The sequence below is a fragment of the Chenopodium album genome, chromosome 21 (assembly GCF_948465745.1).
Source record: "Chenopodium album chromosome 21, dcCheAlbu1.1, whole genome shotgun sequence".
In the NCBI taxonomy this organism is placed as follows: Eukaryota; Viridiplantae; Streptophyta; class Magnoliopsida; order Caryophyllales; family Amaranthaceae; genus Chenopodium; species Chenopodium album.
Genome location: NC_137854.1, coordinates 11663623 through 11680134, shown reverse-complemented (window position 1 = coordinate 11680134; position 16512 = coordinate 11663623). Strand labels below are relative to the sequence as shown.

The window sequence follows — 16512 nt, the reverse complement described above, 5'->3', positions numbered from 1 at the left end:
TTGGTGGAAAGGAATTCCATTTCCAATGGAGAAAACCAAGGGATTAGGGTTTCTAATCCAATTTCCTATCTGCAAATGGTTGGTGGAGGAGGAAATAGATCGAATCCTCTGTATGAGACAGGAAATGATGACGATGAGTTTTATTCAGATGATGACATTCCGCTTGATTGTGATTCAGAGGATGAGAGTTGTCCTACGATCCTGTTGACGAAGGAGGAGAAAAAACGTCTGAGGCAGCCGTGGTGGAATGCACTGATCATTAAGTTGTTTGATCGACGGCTGAGTTATGACCTTTTGGTGAAGAAGCTTCGATTAAAATGGAACCTCAAGGGTGATATTGCCCTAACTGATGTGGGTTTTGTGTATTATATTGTTCGATTCAACAATATGGCGGATTATGATTATGTTATGACCCAAGGGCCATGGTTGATTGGTGATAGCTATCTCACGATTAGAAAGTGGATTCCCAATTTTGTTGCGGATGGAGAGCCTATTAAGAAACTAACAGCGTGGGTGCGCATCCCTAATTTGTCTGTTGAGTATTTCGACAAAGAGTTCTTGCATAAGATAGGTTCAAACATTGGGAAGGTTATCAGAATTGATAAGAATACTGAGTCGTAGGATAGAGGACAATATGTAAGATTTAGCATTGAGGTTGATTTAACTAAGCCTTTGCTCTCAAGGTTCAGATTGAATGGTAAAATATGGAAGGTTCAGTATGAAGGGTTGCGACTGATTTGTTTCCAGTGTGGAAAGCTTGGGCATAAGGCAGATAATTGTGAGGCCTTTAAGACTGTTGTTCAGCAGGGATCAGAGGGGATGATACATCCTTTGGTATCAGGGATAGAATCCAGGCAGGTGGTGCATAGGCCGGAAGAAACGGATAAGTATGGTTCGTGGATGATGGTGCAGAGAACTAATAGGAAGCAATTTCAAGGGAATAAATCTAGCAAGCCTGATAAAGGTGGTAGAGAGAATAAGATCATTAAGGGGACTACTCGAGTCCAGGACAAGAAGAGTGGTGAGGCTGTGACTAAAATTCATTCGCAAGAGAGAAATGTAGGGTCTAGATTTGCTGTTCTTGATCAGGAAGTAGTCCCTGTTACAGAGGATGAGAATTCTAATCCTAGAGTTAAGGGTGCGGAGGCAACATTGAGTAGAAATAAGGCTATCGAGAGGGAGTTAGAAGTTTTGAATGCTTCTGGTTCAGCGGTGAATTTAGGAGACGAAGAGTTCATTAGAGACCAGGATGATGCTATTCTTGATCATACATCGAGCGTTGATGAGGACATGGATATGGTGGAGTCAACTGTTGACCTTGGTGCTTCTTTGCAAGTCAAAAAGAATACTATTGGAGGAAAGAATCATTATGAGAAGATTGGGCAGAATATTGTTGTTAAGGAAAAGATTCATTCTCTGGGTAAATATGATAAGAATATTTTCCGTATTCCTTTATCTCCGTATAATAGGAAAATAAATCCTATGGGAAATAAAATCTTCAAGAAAAAAGATAGTCATAATCCTAGAGTTTCCATTAAGTCTCGATCTCCTGAGTTGGAAAAAGAGAATTATTTTGAGATTGCTTCGGCTACTCCTACAGAACTCCGAAAGCAGTCAGAAAATTCCTCCCTCGAATTGACCTCTTCTGGTGTTATTGGTCATGGCTTTGAACATCCCGATCACGCTGGAAGTGAAGGTGCCACCAATGTTCGAGACATTCGTGGACAGCCCAATGGAGGGACCGGTGATGGCCCTGGTTCACCCTCTAGCGAACAAAGTGGAACTCCAGTTGACTTCGTACCTGCCTCCGGTTCACAATCCCCCGGATTTGATGGCGACGTTTCAGCTCCCACTGGACATAGCGGGTCCGATGCGAACTCTTCGAGAGGAGTTTGTTCGGATGTTGCCTAACATTCCTCTGAATGTGTATGATATGTACCCCATTCCTCATATGTTTAATATGTCCATAAAAGTACTAGTATGGAATGTTCAAGGGGTTAGCAATAAGCTACAGGCAATTCGTGAAATTGTTAGGATTAATCGACCCTCAGTGATGGCCTTAGTGGAGACTCACATGAGTGGTTCGGAAGCGGATAATATTTGTGAGAAAATTAATTTCTCGGGTAAATTGAGAGTTGAAGCCCAAGGTTTTAGTGGTGGAATCTGGGTTTTTTGGAGGAGTGAAGAAGTTTCTGTCACCCCTTATGATAGTCATTCTCAACATCTGACTATTTTGGTCTCAAAGAATGGAGAAACTCCTTGGCTATTTTCGGCTATATATGCAAGTCCCAACACTACTCTGCGGAAGGACTTATGGCGGGAGTTGGAAAGAATTAGGGACTCATTTAACGGTCCATGGATGATGGCTGGAGATTGGAATGATACTACTAGCCTCTCGGAGAGGAATGGAAAGGGAGGTCCAGGAATGTTCAAAAGATCTTCTGATTTTGCTAATTGGATTGAGAATAATCGCTTCCTTGATTTAGGGTGTTCGGGACCGGCTCATACTTGGTTTCGTGGCAATTCCCCGGAAACCTTTACATCTGCTAGACTTGATAGAGGTCTTGTGAATGAAGAATGGAGACTGCGCTTTGTTGAAGGAGCGTTGAGAAACCTTCCTAGAACTGCTTCGGACCAGTGCCCAATACTGATTAGTACGACGGGTTTTGCTCCGATTCCTATGGCGACAAAACCTTTTAGGTTCCAAGCAGCTTGGTTGCACCATGAAAAATTCGAGGAGTTTGTGGTCTCAAATTGGAAGAATGATGTGCCTATTGTGCAATTCCTTGCGGAATTTGCGGAAAAATTGAATCACTGGAATCGGAATATTTTTCATAATATTTTTCGGAAGAAGGAGGAATTAATGGCGAGGATAGCTGGAGTTCAGAGAGATCTTGCGAAGGGTAGGTTTTCACATCTTATCAAATTGGAGTTGGAGCTTCGAAAGCAATTGGAAGATATTCTTGACCAAGAAGAGACCTTGTGGTTTCAAAAGTCTAGGATGGATGCGATTTGTGATGGTGATCGGAATACGAAATATTTCCACATCTCTACTGTCATAAGAAGAAGACGCAACCGCATTGACTCACTTCAAAATTCTGAGGGCAATTGGATTGTTGAGCCAACTGAGGTGAAGTCGTTGGTTGTTAGCTACTGGAAGGGCCTGTTTGCTGCTGAACAGTCGGATTTTACAGGTCATAGGATGTTACTTGATTGTTTCCCAAACATTGAAGCTCGTGACTGGGATATTTTGACTCGCCCATATGCGGATTGTGAAATTAAAAAAGCTCTAATGTCTATGAAAGCTTATAAAGCACCGGGGCCGGATGGCTTCCAACCGTTGTTCTATCAAAATTACTGGGAGCTTGTTCAGCCGAGTGTTACAAAGCTGGTGAAAGATATTCTAGAGGGGAAAGAGTTTCCTGTGGGTTTAAATGATGCATTCTTAGTGCTCATTCCAAAGGTGGAGGTGCCTCAAAAAGCTAATCAATTCCGTCCTATTGGCTTATGTAACATCATCTACAAGATGGTGACTAAGGTGATCGTCAATAGACTTAAGCCGATTCTTCCTGCCCTTATCTCTCCAACGCAATGTAGCTTTGTTCCTAAAAGACAAATCACGGATAATATCGTGATTGTGCAAGAGATGATTCATACGATGAGGAAAAAGCAAAGTGGGAAGGCTTATATGGCGGTTAAGATTGACTTTGTGAAAGCGTACGACAGATTGAGGTGGGATTTTATTAGAGAATCCCTTATGGAGATGCGCCTCCCACAGATTTTGGTAGAGATTATTATGCGATGCATCAATTCGGCTAGGCTGAGAATTCTCTGGAATGGAGAGCCAACGGAAGCTTTTAACCCAAGTAGGGGCATTCGTCAAGGTGATCCGCTCTCACCATACATCTATGTTATTTGTATGGAACGATTGGCTCAGTTGATTGACTTCGAGGTGCGGGCGGGTGCGTGGAAACCAGTATGAGCTAGCAGAAATGGCCCCCTCATTTCCAATTTGGCGTTCGCGGACGATTTGATCCTTTTTTGTGAGGCTTCAATTGAGCAGGCAGAACTGATGAGTGAATGCTTGAGGAAGTTCGAAACAGCATCCGGCAGCAAAGTTAGTGTAGAGAAATCCACAGTGTTCTTTTCACATAATACTAACGAGGATATTAGGGGTGGAATTTGTCGTTCTTTGGGCATGGAGGAAACTGATGATTTGGGTAAGTATTTGGGAGTTCCGATTATAAATGGTCGCACATCGAAACAGGACTACCAATACTTGTTGGATCGAATCAATGCTAAGCTTGCTGGGTGGAAAACAAAAACTCTGTCTTTAGCAGGTAGAACAACCTTAATTCAATCATCACTCATGCCTATCCCTTCGTATGTTATGCAAACCTCTTTGTTACCTAGATCCGTGTGTGATGATGTTGATAGAAAGATGCGGAAATTCTTATGGGGTGAAACTGATCAGGAGCGCAAAATCCATCTTGTGGCATGGGAAACCATCACGAAACCAAAAGATGAGGGGGGGCTTGGATTAAAGTCTATGCGCCAATCCAATGCTGCATTTATGGCTAAATTGGGGTGGAGGCTCCTTGCGGAACCTCAGTCTTTGTGGGCAAGGGTGTTACGAAGCAAGTATTGTGGGGGTAGATGTGATGTGGACATGTTCAAGGATAAACAAGGAGCTTCTAACGCTTGGAGGGGCATTGTCAGTAGTGTTGATGTGTTGAGAAAGGGAATCAATATGGCCGTGGGTAATGGAGGTAATACTTCCTTTTGGAATCATAGATGGGTCACCAAGGATGCTCTGATTGAGGTGGCTGATCCCCTGCCTCCAGCTGACATTCGTAATGTCCTAGTAAAGGATATGTGGGATCGTAATGTGGGATGGAAATTTGAACTTTTTGTAGCGTATCTGTCAGCTGAGACCCTTGCAGAGATAGCTTCTTTTGAGCTAATGGAGGATGTGGATGAAGTTGATAGCATTTATTGGAATGGGTCAAAGTCGGGTGGCTTCACCATAGGCTCGGCTTTACAGCTTGTGCGTAATGTGCAAGCACCCTCTGTAGATCAGGTTCGAGGGTGGAAATTAATATGGAGATTGAAAATCCCTCAGAGGATTAAGATGTTTCTTTGGTTAGCCATCCAAGACCGACTGATGTCTAATAATACTCGTTTCATTAGGAAGATTGCTGATGACCCGAGGTGCTCATCTTGTAATGGTAATGAAGAGAATGCTGAGCATATAATCCGTGGTTGCCCTCTTGCTGTGATTGTGTGGCGCGCCTTAGGATGGTCTAATGATGTTGATTTATTCAGTAACAACTTCAAGGATTGGTTGTTGGAAAATCTGGAAGGAGATGGGATGATTGTGAGTGAAGACTGGCCTCTGATTTTCGCTGTAGCCTGCTGGTGGTTGTGGAAGTGGAGATGTGAGCGTATTTTTTCTCAGCGTGCTCAAATTCCTTTTGATCAAGGAAGTTTTATTCTAGCTAGGGTGGGAGACATTAAGAATGCGTGGGAAAGAAATATGATGATTTCTGGCAGATCGAAGAGACAAAGAGTGGAGCAGCTTATCCGTTGGAAGTGTCCTCTTGAGGATTGGGTTAAGCTAAATACGGATGGTGCAGCTAAAGGCAATCCTGGTAAAGCAGGCGCAGGTGGCATTATCCGAGGCCATCGTGGTGAAATTCATGAGATTTTTGCTGCCAATTGTGGTGTTTGCACAAGCACTAAAGCAGAACTACTTGGAGTTATGCGAGGACTAGCCATTGCGTGGAATGGTGGCCATAGACGAGTGTTGCTTGAAGCTGACTCTGAGGTTATTCTTCGGATCTTGACCAACCCAACTCCAGCCAACTCTCCTTTATTACATCTTATTCGAAAATGCAAGGCTCTTATTGATCGTCATGGCTGGGAAGTTCGGTTGGGTCACTGTTACAGGGAGGCTAATATGGCGGCGGATTGGCTTGCTAACTATGGAGTCCGTTTAGAGCAGCGGATTGTTATGATTGCGGCGATCCCGAAGGATCTTCTGGCCGTTTTATTGGAGGACCTTAGTGGGGTTTCGAGAGCTAGAATGGTTCCTTCGATGAACCCTTAGCTAGTGACTTAGTTTGTTTTTTGTTCTTTTCTTTTTCGTTGTTTGTTTCCTTTTGTTGCTTCTGGTAGTTGTTTGCTTGTTTCCTTAGGGGCTTTGCCCCTCTCTTGCACCAAAAAAAAAAAAATAATAAATATTCCTTCCGTTTTTAAATACTTACTTCATTTCCTTTTTTGGAAAACTTTTACAATATTTAATTCATTTCTCACACTTGGTGGACCCAATATAATACTCTTTCTCCTCCTATTCTTCCACTATTTTTGTTTTTTACAATTTTTTACTCTCTCCAATTTCTCCTAAGACTTCGCGCATGGAGAAATGAAGCAAGTATTTAAAAACGGGGGGAGTACATAATAAATAAATAATAAAATAGGCGAATAAAGACATGCTGACATGAACAATGGACCGACCCATCATTCATGAATCTTGAACAACGGTAAAAAAAAAAAAAAAAAAAAGTACTCGTATTCCTCTAGAGAAACCTACAAGTTTATGGCTATATATTTATTTAATTACCATTATACCCAAAAAAAGAAAAAAAACAACCAATATTAATAAAATCCAATAAAAAGACTTATACAGTCATGCGAAGCAACGAGAGCCACTAATCCCACAGTCAATAAGATGTGAGCCACGTGTTGGGCCACAAAAAATCCAGGAAAATAAATCGGGGGTAAATTCCGTAATTATACCCCTGACTCATGGCTGAGTAGCCTCCACGGAAAACCCAAGGGTATGACCGTCTTTTCACACCCTTCTACAGCTGTCGACACTCATTTTCCCCTTATATAAAGACCTAACCTGCTTGCTTACTTATCTCAATTGCAAAAGAAAGCCTGCCAATTTTCCAAAAGCCGCAATTCTCAATTCTTAATCATCTTCTCATCATATACTTTTGCCTTGGTTTCTCTCTCCTAGGGTTTTCTTTTGGGCTCAATTATTTCGTAATTATTTCGGAATCTTTGTTTTTCTGGATAATCCGATTTGTGGTTCTGGGAACTGATTTTGGTTCATTCTTTGATTTTCCATTTATCTGTAAGTTTCTCAATTCCTTTCGATTTTTTTTTCTGTTTTTATCATCTTGATTTGATTTCATTGTTATTGTTGAATTTTTGATGATGTTTGTTGTTTCGTTATGATTATGCGATTGCTATTTCGATTGTTTGTTTTAGATCTAGATTTTGGTATTTTTTTGATTTTTTTGAAATTGTTTTAGGGTTTTTGATCTCTATGATATGATGCATGCGATTTGATCATTGTTTTGATGATTATGATTGTCCTTTTTAAAATTTTTTTTATCATTATACTTCTTTAGATCTGATAAATTAGGTTGTTTTTAATTGGTTTTTGAAAACTTGAAATCGTTGTTGAAATCTTCGTTTTCCTTGTTATTGCTTTGAAGTTGTTTTTAATTTGAGAAAACGATGTTAGATTGCGCGATTTTCGTATTTGAGTTTTTCAAGTCGGTTATAATTTGATAAATCGCTATCATCATATGACGTTGTCTGCTGGTTGATTTGACAAGTTCTTTGTTATTTTGTTAATAATAATCGCGGTATAAATTTGACTTGAACTAATGAATATAAATTCAGGCAACCAACAATTTCTTCAAATTTGTTCAAGATAATCAACATATATGAATTTTGAAATTTATTTCTCTAATTTGCATGAATAATATTTATGAATTTGCAATTCAATCTCCCCAATTTGCATGAATAAAAATAAATAAAAATAGTTTTTGCAAATTAATCTCTGAAAATATCTCAAATTCATTACAATCTGGTGCTGCGATTGATGTTTGCTTGTATATATCAGATTTTATATCTGTCTTTATGTAAATTTTGATATTTTAGTCTGATTATATGCTAACCTTTCATTTCTGTGTTGTTTTTTTCAGTGAAGAGTGAATGTTCTAATGGAATCTAAAGGTGGTAAAGACGATTCTAGTAGTAGTAGTAGTAGTAAATCATTGTTATACGCCGCACCACTCGCCTACAGCATTGAAGACGTTCGACCAAAGGGAGGAATCAAGAAATTCAGATCAGCTGCTTACTCAAACGTAAGCTCCTTGTGTTTTCTTTCAATTGTGTATTCAATGGATTATATGAAATTGCTGCGATTTACTTACGGGTTTTTTCTGTTTCTGTTTTGCAGTGCGCTCGCAAACCATCCTGATATTCCCTAACTAGTGCTCCGCTCGACCGCTAGACGTGGTCATTTTTTTTTTTTAGTTATTGCTGTTTTTGATTTCAAGTCCCTTTCTTCTTCTTCTGTTTTCCTCTTTCCTGTGTACTTCGACTTCCTCTTTGCGACTGTAAGGCGTTCTTCTAGTATAAGCAGTCATGACGGTTCCCATGGCTGGAGACAACAACAACAACAACACTAACAACAACGAGATGGCAATTTCTGCTATTGGTTTCGAAGGGTTCGAGAAGAGGCTCGAGATTTCATTCTTTGAGCCCAGTATCTTTGTCGATCCTGAAGGGAAGGGTCTCCGTGCTTTGACTAAAGCACAGCTGGATGAGATTCTTGGCCCTGCTGAGTGCACCATTGTTGATTCACTTGCAAATGACGATGTAGACTCTTACGTTCTTTCAGAGTCTAGCCTCTTTGTGTACGCATACAAGATCATCATTAAGACTTGTGGGACTACTAAGCTGCTCCGTGCAATCCCACCTATTTTGAAGTTGGCTGAAAGCCTTTCCCTTGACGTGAAATCTGTTCGTTACACCCGTGGCAGTTTTATTTTTCCGGGTGCCCAATCTTACCCTCACCGGAGCTTCTCTGAGGAAGTGGCTGTTCTTGATGGTTACTTTGGTAAGCTTGCGGCCGGCAGCAAGGCATTTGTTATGGGGGATCCTACAAAGCCCCAGAAATGGCATGTTTACTCTGCATCAGCTGAAACGATCAGCTTTGATGCCCCTGTCTATACTCTTGAGATGTGCATGACCGGACTTAACAAGGAGAGGGCTTCTGTCTTCTTCAAATCTCAATCGCCGAATGCTGCTGTGATGACAGAGAGCTCTGGAATTCGCAAAATTCTTCCAGACTCAAAGATATGTGACTTTGATTTCGAACCCTGTGGTTACTCTATGAATGCTATTGAAGGATCTGCTATCTCCACCATTCACATTACCCCTGAAGATGGTTTCAGTTACGCCAGCTTTGAAGCTGTTGGTTATGACTTGAAGAAGATTGATCTGAACCAGCTGGTGGAGAGGGTACTTGCTTGCTTTGAACCAAGCGAGTTTAGCATTGCTATTCATGCTGAGATTGCTGCTAACTCTATGGAGCACAACTGTTTCGTTAACGTGAACGGTTACAGTCGTGAAGAGGGAGGCATTGAGGAGCTCGGATTTGGCGACTCTTCTGTATTCTACCAGAAGTTCTGCAAGGCAACTCGATTTGCCCCTAAGCCAAAGCCAGCTCTGAAATGCTGCTGGAAAGAGGAGATAATTGAAGAAGAAAAGGATTATTAGTACCTTTTCAATTTCGTATTTGTGGTTATCTTTTTTATTCAATAAGATTCAGGTCTTCATCCTGATGGCTGTTATTCTGTAGTCGTGTTTTTCTTCACCATTGTTATCTTTTCGGATGTTTTTCTCTATGTGGTTCCAATTATGGAACATAACATCATTTAAAAGTGTACTCGGATTATATCATTCGACTTTTATATGATTACTATTGCTATTAGTATTATTATTATGGTCTTTTAGATCCGTAGTTAGTAATTTGTAGCACTGTCAAAACGGTTTGACAGTTCGGTTTCGGTTCGGTTTGAAATCGGTTCGGTATTCAATCGGGTCGGTTTGGAATCGGTTTAATTGTCTCACGGGTTGGTTTTGGTTCGGTTTAAATAGTTATCGGTTTGATTCGGTTTGGGTTTATTCTTAAGCGGTTTTAATTCGGTTCGGGTTGTAAACAGTCCGGGTAGTAAACGGTTCGGTGCAGACGGGTTGCAGTTTGTTAACGGTGCGGTGTAAACGGTTTTTATCCCGGTTCAAACAGTTTCGGTTGGAAACGGTTTCGGGTTAGAAACAGTTCGGTTCTTTTTTAGTTCAGTTTATAACTGGTTCAGTCCTTTTTCGGTTCAGTTTATAACTGGTTCGGTTCTTTTCGGTTTAGTTTATAACTGGTTCGGTTCTTCGATGGTTTAACCACTTTAACGTTATTCATATCGGTTCCATTTCAAGTTTACTAAATTACGGTCCGGGTCGGTTTTCGGTTTCAAAAAATAAAATGTTTATCGAGTTGTTTGGATTCGGGCAGTTAAATGGTTTTGGTTTGAAATTTGATAGTACTTGCTAACCTTTTTCGTTCACAAGTTTTATATAAAGTCGCGAATCATTTCATATTTACTACTTAGGCATCATATTATAAACAAATTCTCATTGATTTTATAAATACATATTATGTTCTGTTTCAAGTTTAGTCATACTGATCTTACTAGTTTATTACGAAGTAGATTATAAGAGTTAGTGTATTAATGTATTACTGTGTGTTTACAATTAGGTTATTATATACTTCTTATTTAATCATTTATATACATGACTAGAGGCAGTAGTGTTGCTAATAGTTTGAGGCAGGGCCTGAGCCTGCTTGTTTTGCTCTTGTTTGTGAACACTGATTATCATTAATGAATGATTTGCCTTGCTATTTTAAAAAAAAAATATTCTAAGATTTCTAATATTTAATCCATTTAATTATATTCCCGTCAAAAAAAAAAAATCCATTTAATTATATACAAAAGGTTGTAAACGGTTCGATTTAGAAGCGGTTTGGTTCATAAACGGTTCGGTTTATAACCAGTTTGGTTTACAAACAGTTTGGTTTTTAAATGGTTCGGTGCAAACGAGTAGCAGTTTGCTAACGGTTCGGTGTAAGCGGTTTTTTTGCCAGTTTAAACGGTTTCGGGTTGGAACCGGTTTCGGGTTAGATACAGTTCGGTTCTTTTTCGGTTCGGTTTTCTTTCAGTTCGGTTTGTTAACGGGTTCGGTCCTTATACGGTTTAACATTATTCGGGTCGATTCGGTTTCGGGTTTACTAAAATACGGTTCGGGTCGGTTTTCGGTTTCAAAAAAATCGGTTTTTAATCGGTTCGGTTTTCATTTGGGTCGGTCGGTTTCGGGCAGTTAAACGGTTTCGGTTTGAAATTTGACAACACTAGTAATTTGGTATTCATTATTTCTACTTTGTTACAATTTTTAATTACAATAATTACAATGTATATATTGGTACCGTTGAGAAAGATGAGCACTTTTGTCGTGCCAATTGTGACACCATAATTTGGAGCTAGTGAGCATAAAAGCAATGATTTTGAATCATTTCATGTGTTAAGCCTCCCTTTATCTTTTTCTCATCAAAACATGAATGCCTGTTTTACTCCGTATATTATGGATGCAAAACAGCAAAACTGAATTTCATTATTTTGGGCGGATTTTTATTCATCTTTTGCGATTTTGCAATTATAAGTTTGAAACAATACTCAAATCACCCTTTTGTACTTGCTCAAAATCATCAGCATTTTCTGAAGAATTAAGGTTTAAAGAATTAAAAACACTTTTAAAACTCCAAAGTGTGTTTTCCCTTTGATTAAGGTTCAAAGATTTGAAAACATATTCTAACATGCTTTTAAATGTAATCATGGTTGCTGCCTTTACCTATGATTAAGGCCCTTAGTTGCGAAAATATACTCGAGCACGTTTTTTGTCTTAAACTAATTGGGTTAACAAATGAGAATCAAAATTGATTTATTTATTTTGTCACGGGCAGAAGATAGATTTTGTATTTTAAACAAATAAATATGACTGGTACAAATTTGTCTAATTTGGATGATTTAAATCTTATTCAACTCTTTTTTTTGTTTGTTTGTTTGGTGGAATATCTCAACTTTTTTGAAATTGTTTGTACAACAAATTCCAGTATCTAATATCAATATTAAATTTGTGTGCACCATATTGATTGATACTGTATTTACTTGAGATTAATAGCTTAACCCAATAACATATTCAATATACATGTACTAATATGAGCATAAAGAAGCAATTTGGATCTCTGTATATCCAAACAATACAAATGATTTTTATTAAGGCACAAATGTTCTCATCTTTTGTGTTTTGAATAAGTAAACTAGTGTAGGCGTGTAGCCAACATTTTAATTTCTTGACTTGTAAAGTGATCTTTATAAGTTATGCAAACTACTAAATTAAGGTTAGTTGGGTAGCCATTTAATTTCAAAAAAAAAGGTGGATGACCAATAAATATTTTAAACTCCTAATAAAATTATTTTAAAGATGACTAAAGTTATTCTAATGTAAAACAAAAGTCATCGATATTTTACTAGCAAGATTATTCTCTTTTAAAAAATCAATTACGGCATACCCTTAAAAAATTAATCTTACTTAATGTACAAATGCAACCTCTTGAGAATGAGGGATAGCTCAAGTGATTAGAGCTTCCCTTCCCGATTCCAGAAGATCTTGGTATCGATTCTCACCCCGCTCTTGTGGCTCTCTAAACATCAAAAAAAAAAAAAAAAAAAAACAAATGCAACCTCTTACTCATAAAAATTAATTTCTCGAAATTTGAATTTCAATTTCAAAGAGAATCATAATGGGTCAAAAGCCATTCCAAATTGAGTTACCTCAATTAAGAGTTACAAGACAGACAAAAGGTTTAGTACTTGTCAAAGACAATCTAGTTAAGGTAATAGAGAATCTGTCTATTAAAAATCTACGCAATTGGCGCAATTTGCGCAATTTGCAGCATCTTATTGGCATATACCTTAACTCAGTCAACAATGGCGTGTGAGTTGCAAGATACAAAGTGTAATATAACTATATCTAACTTAACATCAATAAAATATCAAAAATGTGGCTGTAGTTTAGTGGTTAGAATTCCACGTTGTGGCCGTGGAGACCTGGGCTCGAATCCCAGCAGCCACACTTTATTTTAATTTTTTTTTTGGCAATATTTAGAGTTTTTTATTTTTTGGCAATTTTTAGAGGCTTTTTTTTAAAAAAAAAAAAATTTAACAAAAAAAAATAACTTAATTAGGCAAACATGTCAAAAGAAAATGAGAAAAACATTCAATTAATATGACTATGTATGGGATAAAAAATCATTTTTTATACATAAACATAGTGAAATTATTATCATGTTATGCCTAATTCGACTTCAATGATCTAATATTCGAGCTTCCTTCTTTTTTAAAGAAGTCGTCAATGTTATTAAATGAATGTTTGTTTGCTTACAATAGGGGAATCATATAATGATAATGTAGAATAAGTGCATTAGCTTTGATATCTTTGTTTAAGAATTTCGTATAGAATGATTTAATCATTTTTCCTTTATTCTAAGAATAGTTTGATTTTAAAAAAATTGTTATTTAAGTAAGAGTATGATAATCAATTGACATGGTGCCTAACTGTCAATGAATATGATCTATATGCTTAGAAAGCAACACATATAGACAAGAAAGATCGCGTCGTATATATATATATACAACATATTTACATATATATACTCTAAAGTTGAAGTCAATGAATACAATTTAACATATACAATACTTCGTGTATGCTATCTAAAAAGTCTTGAATTGTTTTATATATACACGAATTATAATACTCGTAATATAAAGGGTACAAATAAGATAACATTATGATTTGATGGCCTATGAAGTATGGATATACACGGGATGAGGTTAACTAGCTGGGTTGTATCTTATCAAAATACTCATGATTTATTCTATGACAAGCGAGATATAATGCCTTTTAGCCTAATCTTATCACATTCTTACGTGTTACTATTCACTAATTAGCTTGATTGTAGATGTCCAAGTCTAATACTTGACTAAGTCTAAGCTTATCTTTAACGTCTATTGTAAATTTGTAAGTACTAGTATATAAATAATCCATATTACTAGCTCTGCAAATCTTTCAAGTAAGCTAGGGTTAGGGTACGTTCAGTTCAACTTAATTTCAGTTAAGTTCAACTTCAATTATTTCAATTTATTAAATGTGAATAAACCCTTAATTATATAATATGATGATGCTTTATGCTTATCAATATGTAGTTCATTAAATATAAACAAGCCTAAACATTTTCTTTTTAATGTAAGTGGACAAGTTTATGCCATATCTTAACATATAGAACTAGAAATTACCGTATAAAATAAACGTTTAGGCTTTCATAATTATGTTTTTGATTTGCATATCAAACCTCTTTGCTTTTTTGTCTATGTCCATCAGTCCATGTTACAAGTTTTCTAAGTTTCAATTTGTTACAGATCTAAATTATTGTAAACGTTATATGAGGGTTTTTTTTTAATTTTTTATTTATTTTTTATTTTCCAGAAAAAAAAGAAATTGAGATCCTTGTCATCTGTTTGGATGCCCAAAAAGATTTACACTTTGTTTGGGCCGGCCCAGCAATGACATGAAAAGCCCCATATGCGGATGCAATCCTTATATGGGATATTTTCGGTCCAAAAGGAGAGTGTAAATAGCACTCTGAAGAGGAAAATCAAAATATAAAACATAGGAGGTACATCATTTTACACTATAGTACTATACTACTAGTATTGTTTTTTAAAAAATAACATCATACTTGTGCATTTTCCACCCAAAAAAAAAAAAAAAAAAAAAACTATACTTGTGTACTAAGAAGCTTAGATTGAATGCGCTATTGCTTCTAGCAAGCCCCTTAAAAAACGAAGTGAGTTTCTTCAAATACCTTTTTGAGGCCAACTTATGTATCTTTGTGCGTGAGTTCTAATTCTATATATGAGTTAATTAGCATTTAGCCACCTTATATCAAACAAAAATCAACCTTTTGAAAGGTAAATTGTTTCACACCCGAAACATCATCAAAATTGGTTGGATTGGATACCTTACGTCCTTACTACATCTTTATCTATTGAAGTGACAATTAAATGTTAAGGAGAAGTACGCCCATCATCACTTGTAACAACTTGTAAGGTTTTGCTTCAAAGATGGTTACTTTTCCCTGAGATACAATTGCAAGTGGAGTGGCAATAATTTCTCACTCAATTGGAAGTTGAAAAATCAACCATGTTTTGGTCAAACCAATTGTTTGACTAGTTTTGGCTCCAAACTAGTCCTTTCAAGAGACACTAATAAAACATTAAAAAGTGGCTATTTGTTAATTGTTATCGTCATAAAAGTGAAACGATATATTGATATGAAATATTGTGTTTTAAAAAGTTAGGGAAGATCATAACAAAGGAAATTTGAGGGAAGAAGAAAGATACAAAGTGGGCCCAGTTTGATGAATTTCTTGCTGGCTCTTTGTTAATTTGGATTTTTAGGAAGAATGAGATTTTAAATTATAAAAATAATTAAATAAAATTATTTTATACTTTTACTAAGTATTGGTTGGTTCAAGTGGTAGACTGAGATTTCACTTGAATTAATTCCAGCTTATTTTATATTGTAAATTGAAATTGAGTTCTTTATTATAATCGTGGAGTCGGAGTCGTATTATTAACTTATACAAAAAATTACTTATTTTTCTTACAATAAGATGAACTTTTCTTTTTGACAGGTAAAATACCGTAAGATAAATTAAGAAACTTTAGTCTTTTGATAATTATAGTTCTTAAATTTGTGTTAACATAGATAAACTTTCAAAAACTTTTGTATACATCTAGTTTACATTAATCTTAGTGTACATCGAGCAGTATAAGGATAACTTTAAGCCAATTTAGGGTAACTTTTTACCCTTTTTTGGGTAACTTTGAACATAAAATGATTTTTTTAATATAAATAGAACAAGAAAAGTTTTATAAGGATAATAAAATTACTTTCAATCACTAAGAATTGAATTTTAGTCATTTAAAATGTGATTCTTTACCAATAAAGCGTATAATATTTTTATTTTAATTGGGTTACTTTAATACATATTTGAGTAACTTGTATTCATTTTAAGGGTAACTTTTGATCACTATGAGAGATCTTTATAATGGATGTACAAAAATTATTGTACACCCGATTTTTTTAAAAGTTTGTGATAAACTTTTGTCTTCTGTAATTTATTTTTACAAGTATTTTAACAAGTGTAATTATTATTATTATTATTATTATTATTATTATTATTATTATTTTATAAAAGACTTTATTCAATTTTAAGAGATTTCACAGATCATCATAAACTCTTTATTAGCCAAAAAATAAAAAATAAATCACAAACTTAACTATTTGGTCAAAAAAAATTATACTGTAATGGTCCATGAACCATAACCATGATACATTGGTGCACGTGGAGTGCATACAACTTTAATACATATGATTAAAGCCTGTGGTACTAATAATAATAATGGTTTTGGTTAAGTAAGGTTGTACTTTAATTATTAAAGGTCCTGTCTCAACTCTCAACCCCAACATAAA

General features: G+C 36.4%; 1 protein-coding gene and 1 non-coding gene across 2 annotated transcripts; both read left to right on the top strand.

The window, feature by feature from the left end:
* Positions 1-8278: 8278 nt before the first annotated feature.
* LOC145602850 (S-adenosylmethionine decarboxylase proenzyme) lies at positions 8279-9805 on the top strand. The gene has a single exon (XM_081659005.1). The coding sequence runs from the start codon at positions 8449-8451 to the stop codon at positions 9583-9585; it is 1137 nt and encodes a 378-aa protein (XP_081515131.1). The 5' UTR covers positions 8279-8448; the 3' UTR covers positions 9586-9805.
* Positions 9806-12978: 3173 nt separating this feature from the next.
* TRNAH-GUG (transfer RNA histidin (anticodon GUG)) lies at positions 12979-13050 on the top strand. Its single transcript has one exon. It is a non-coding gene; the product is annotated as a tRNA-His (tRNA).
* Positions 13051-16512: the final 3462 nt, after the last annotated feature.

Bases quoted from the DNA above. Each gene is read 5' to 3' on its own strand.
- LOC145602850 (XM_081659005.1), top strand. From the start codon at position 8,449: ATGACGGTTCCCATGGCTGGAGACAACAACAACAACAACACTAACAAC.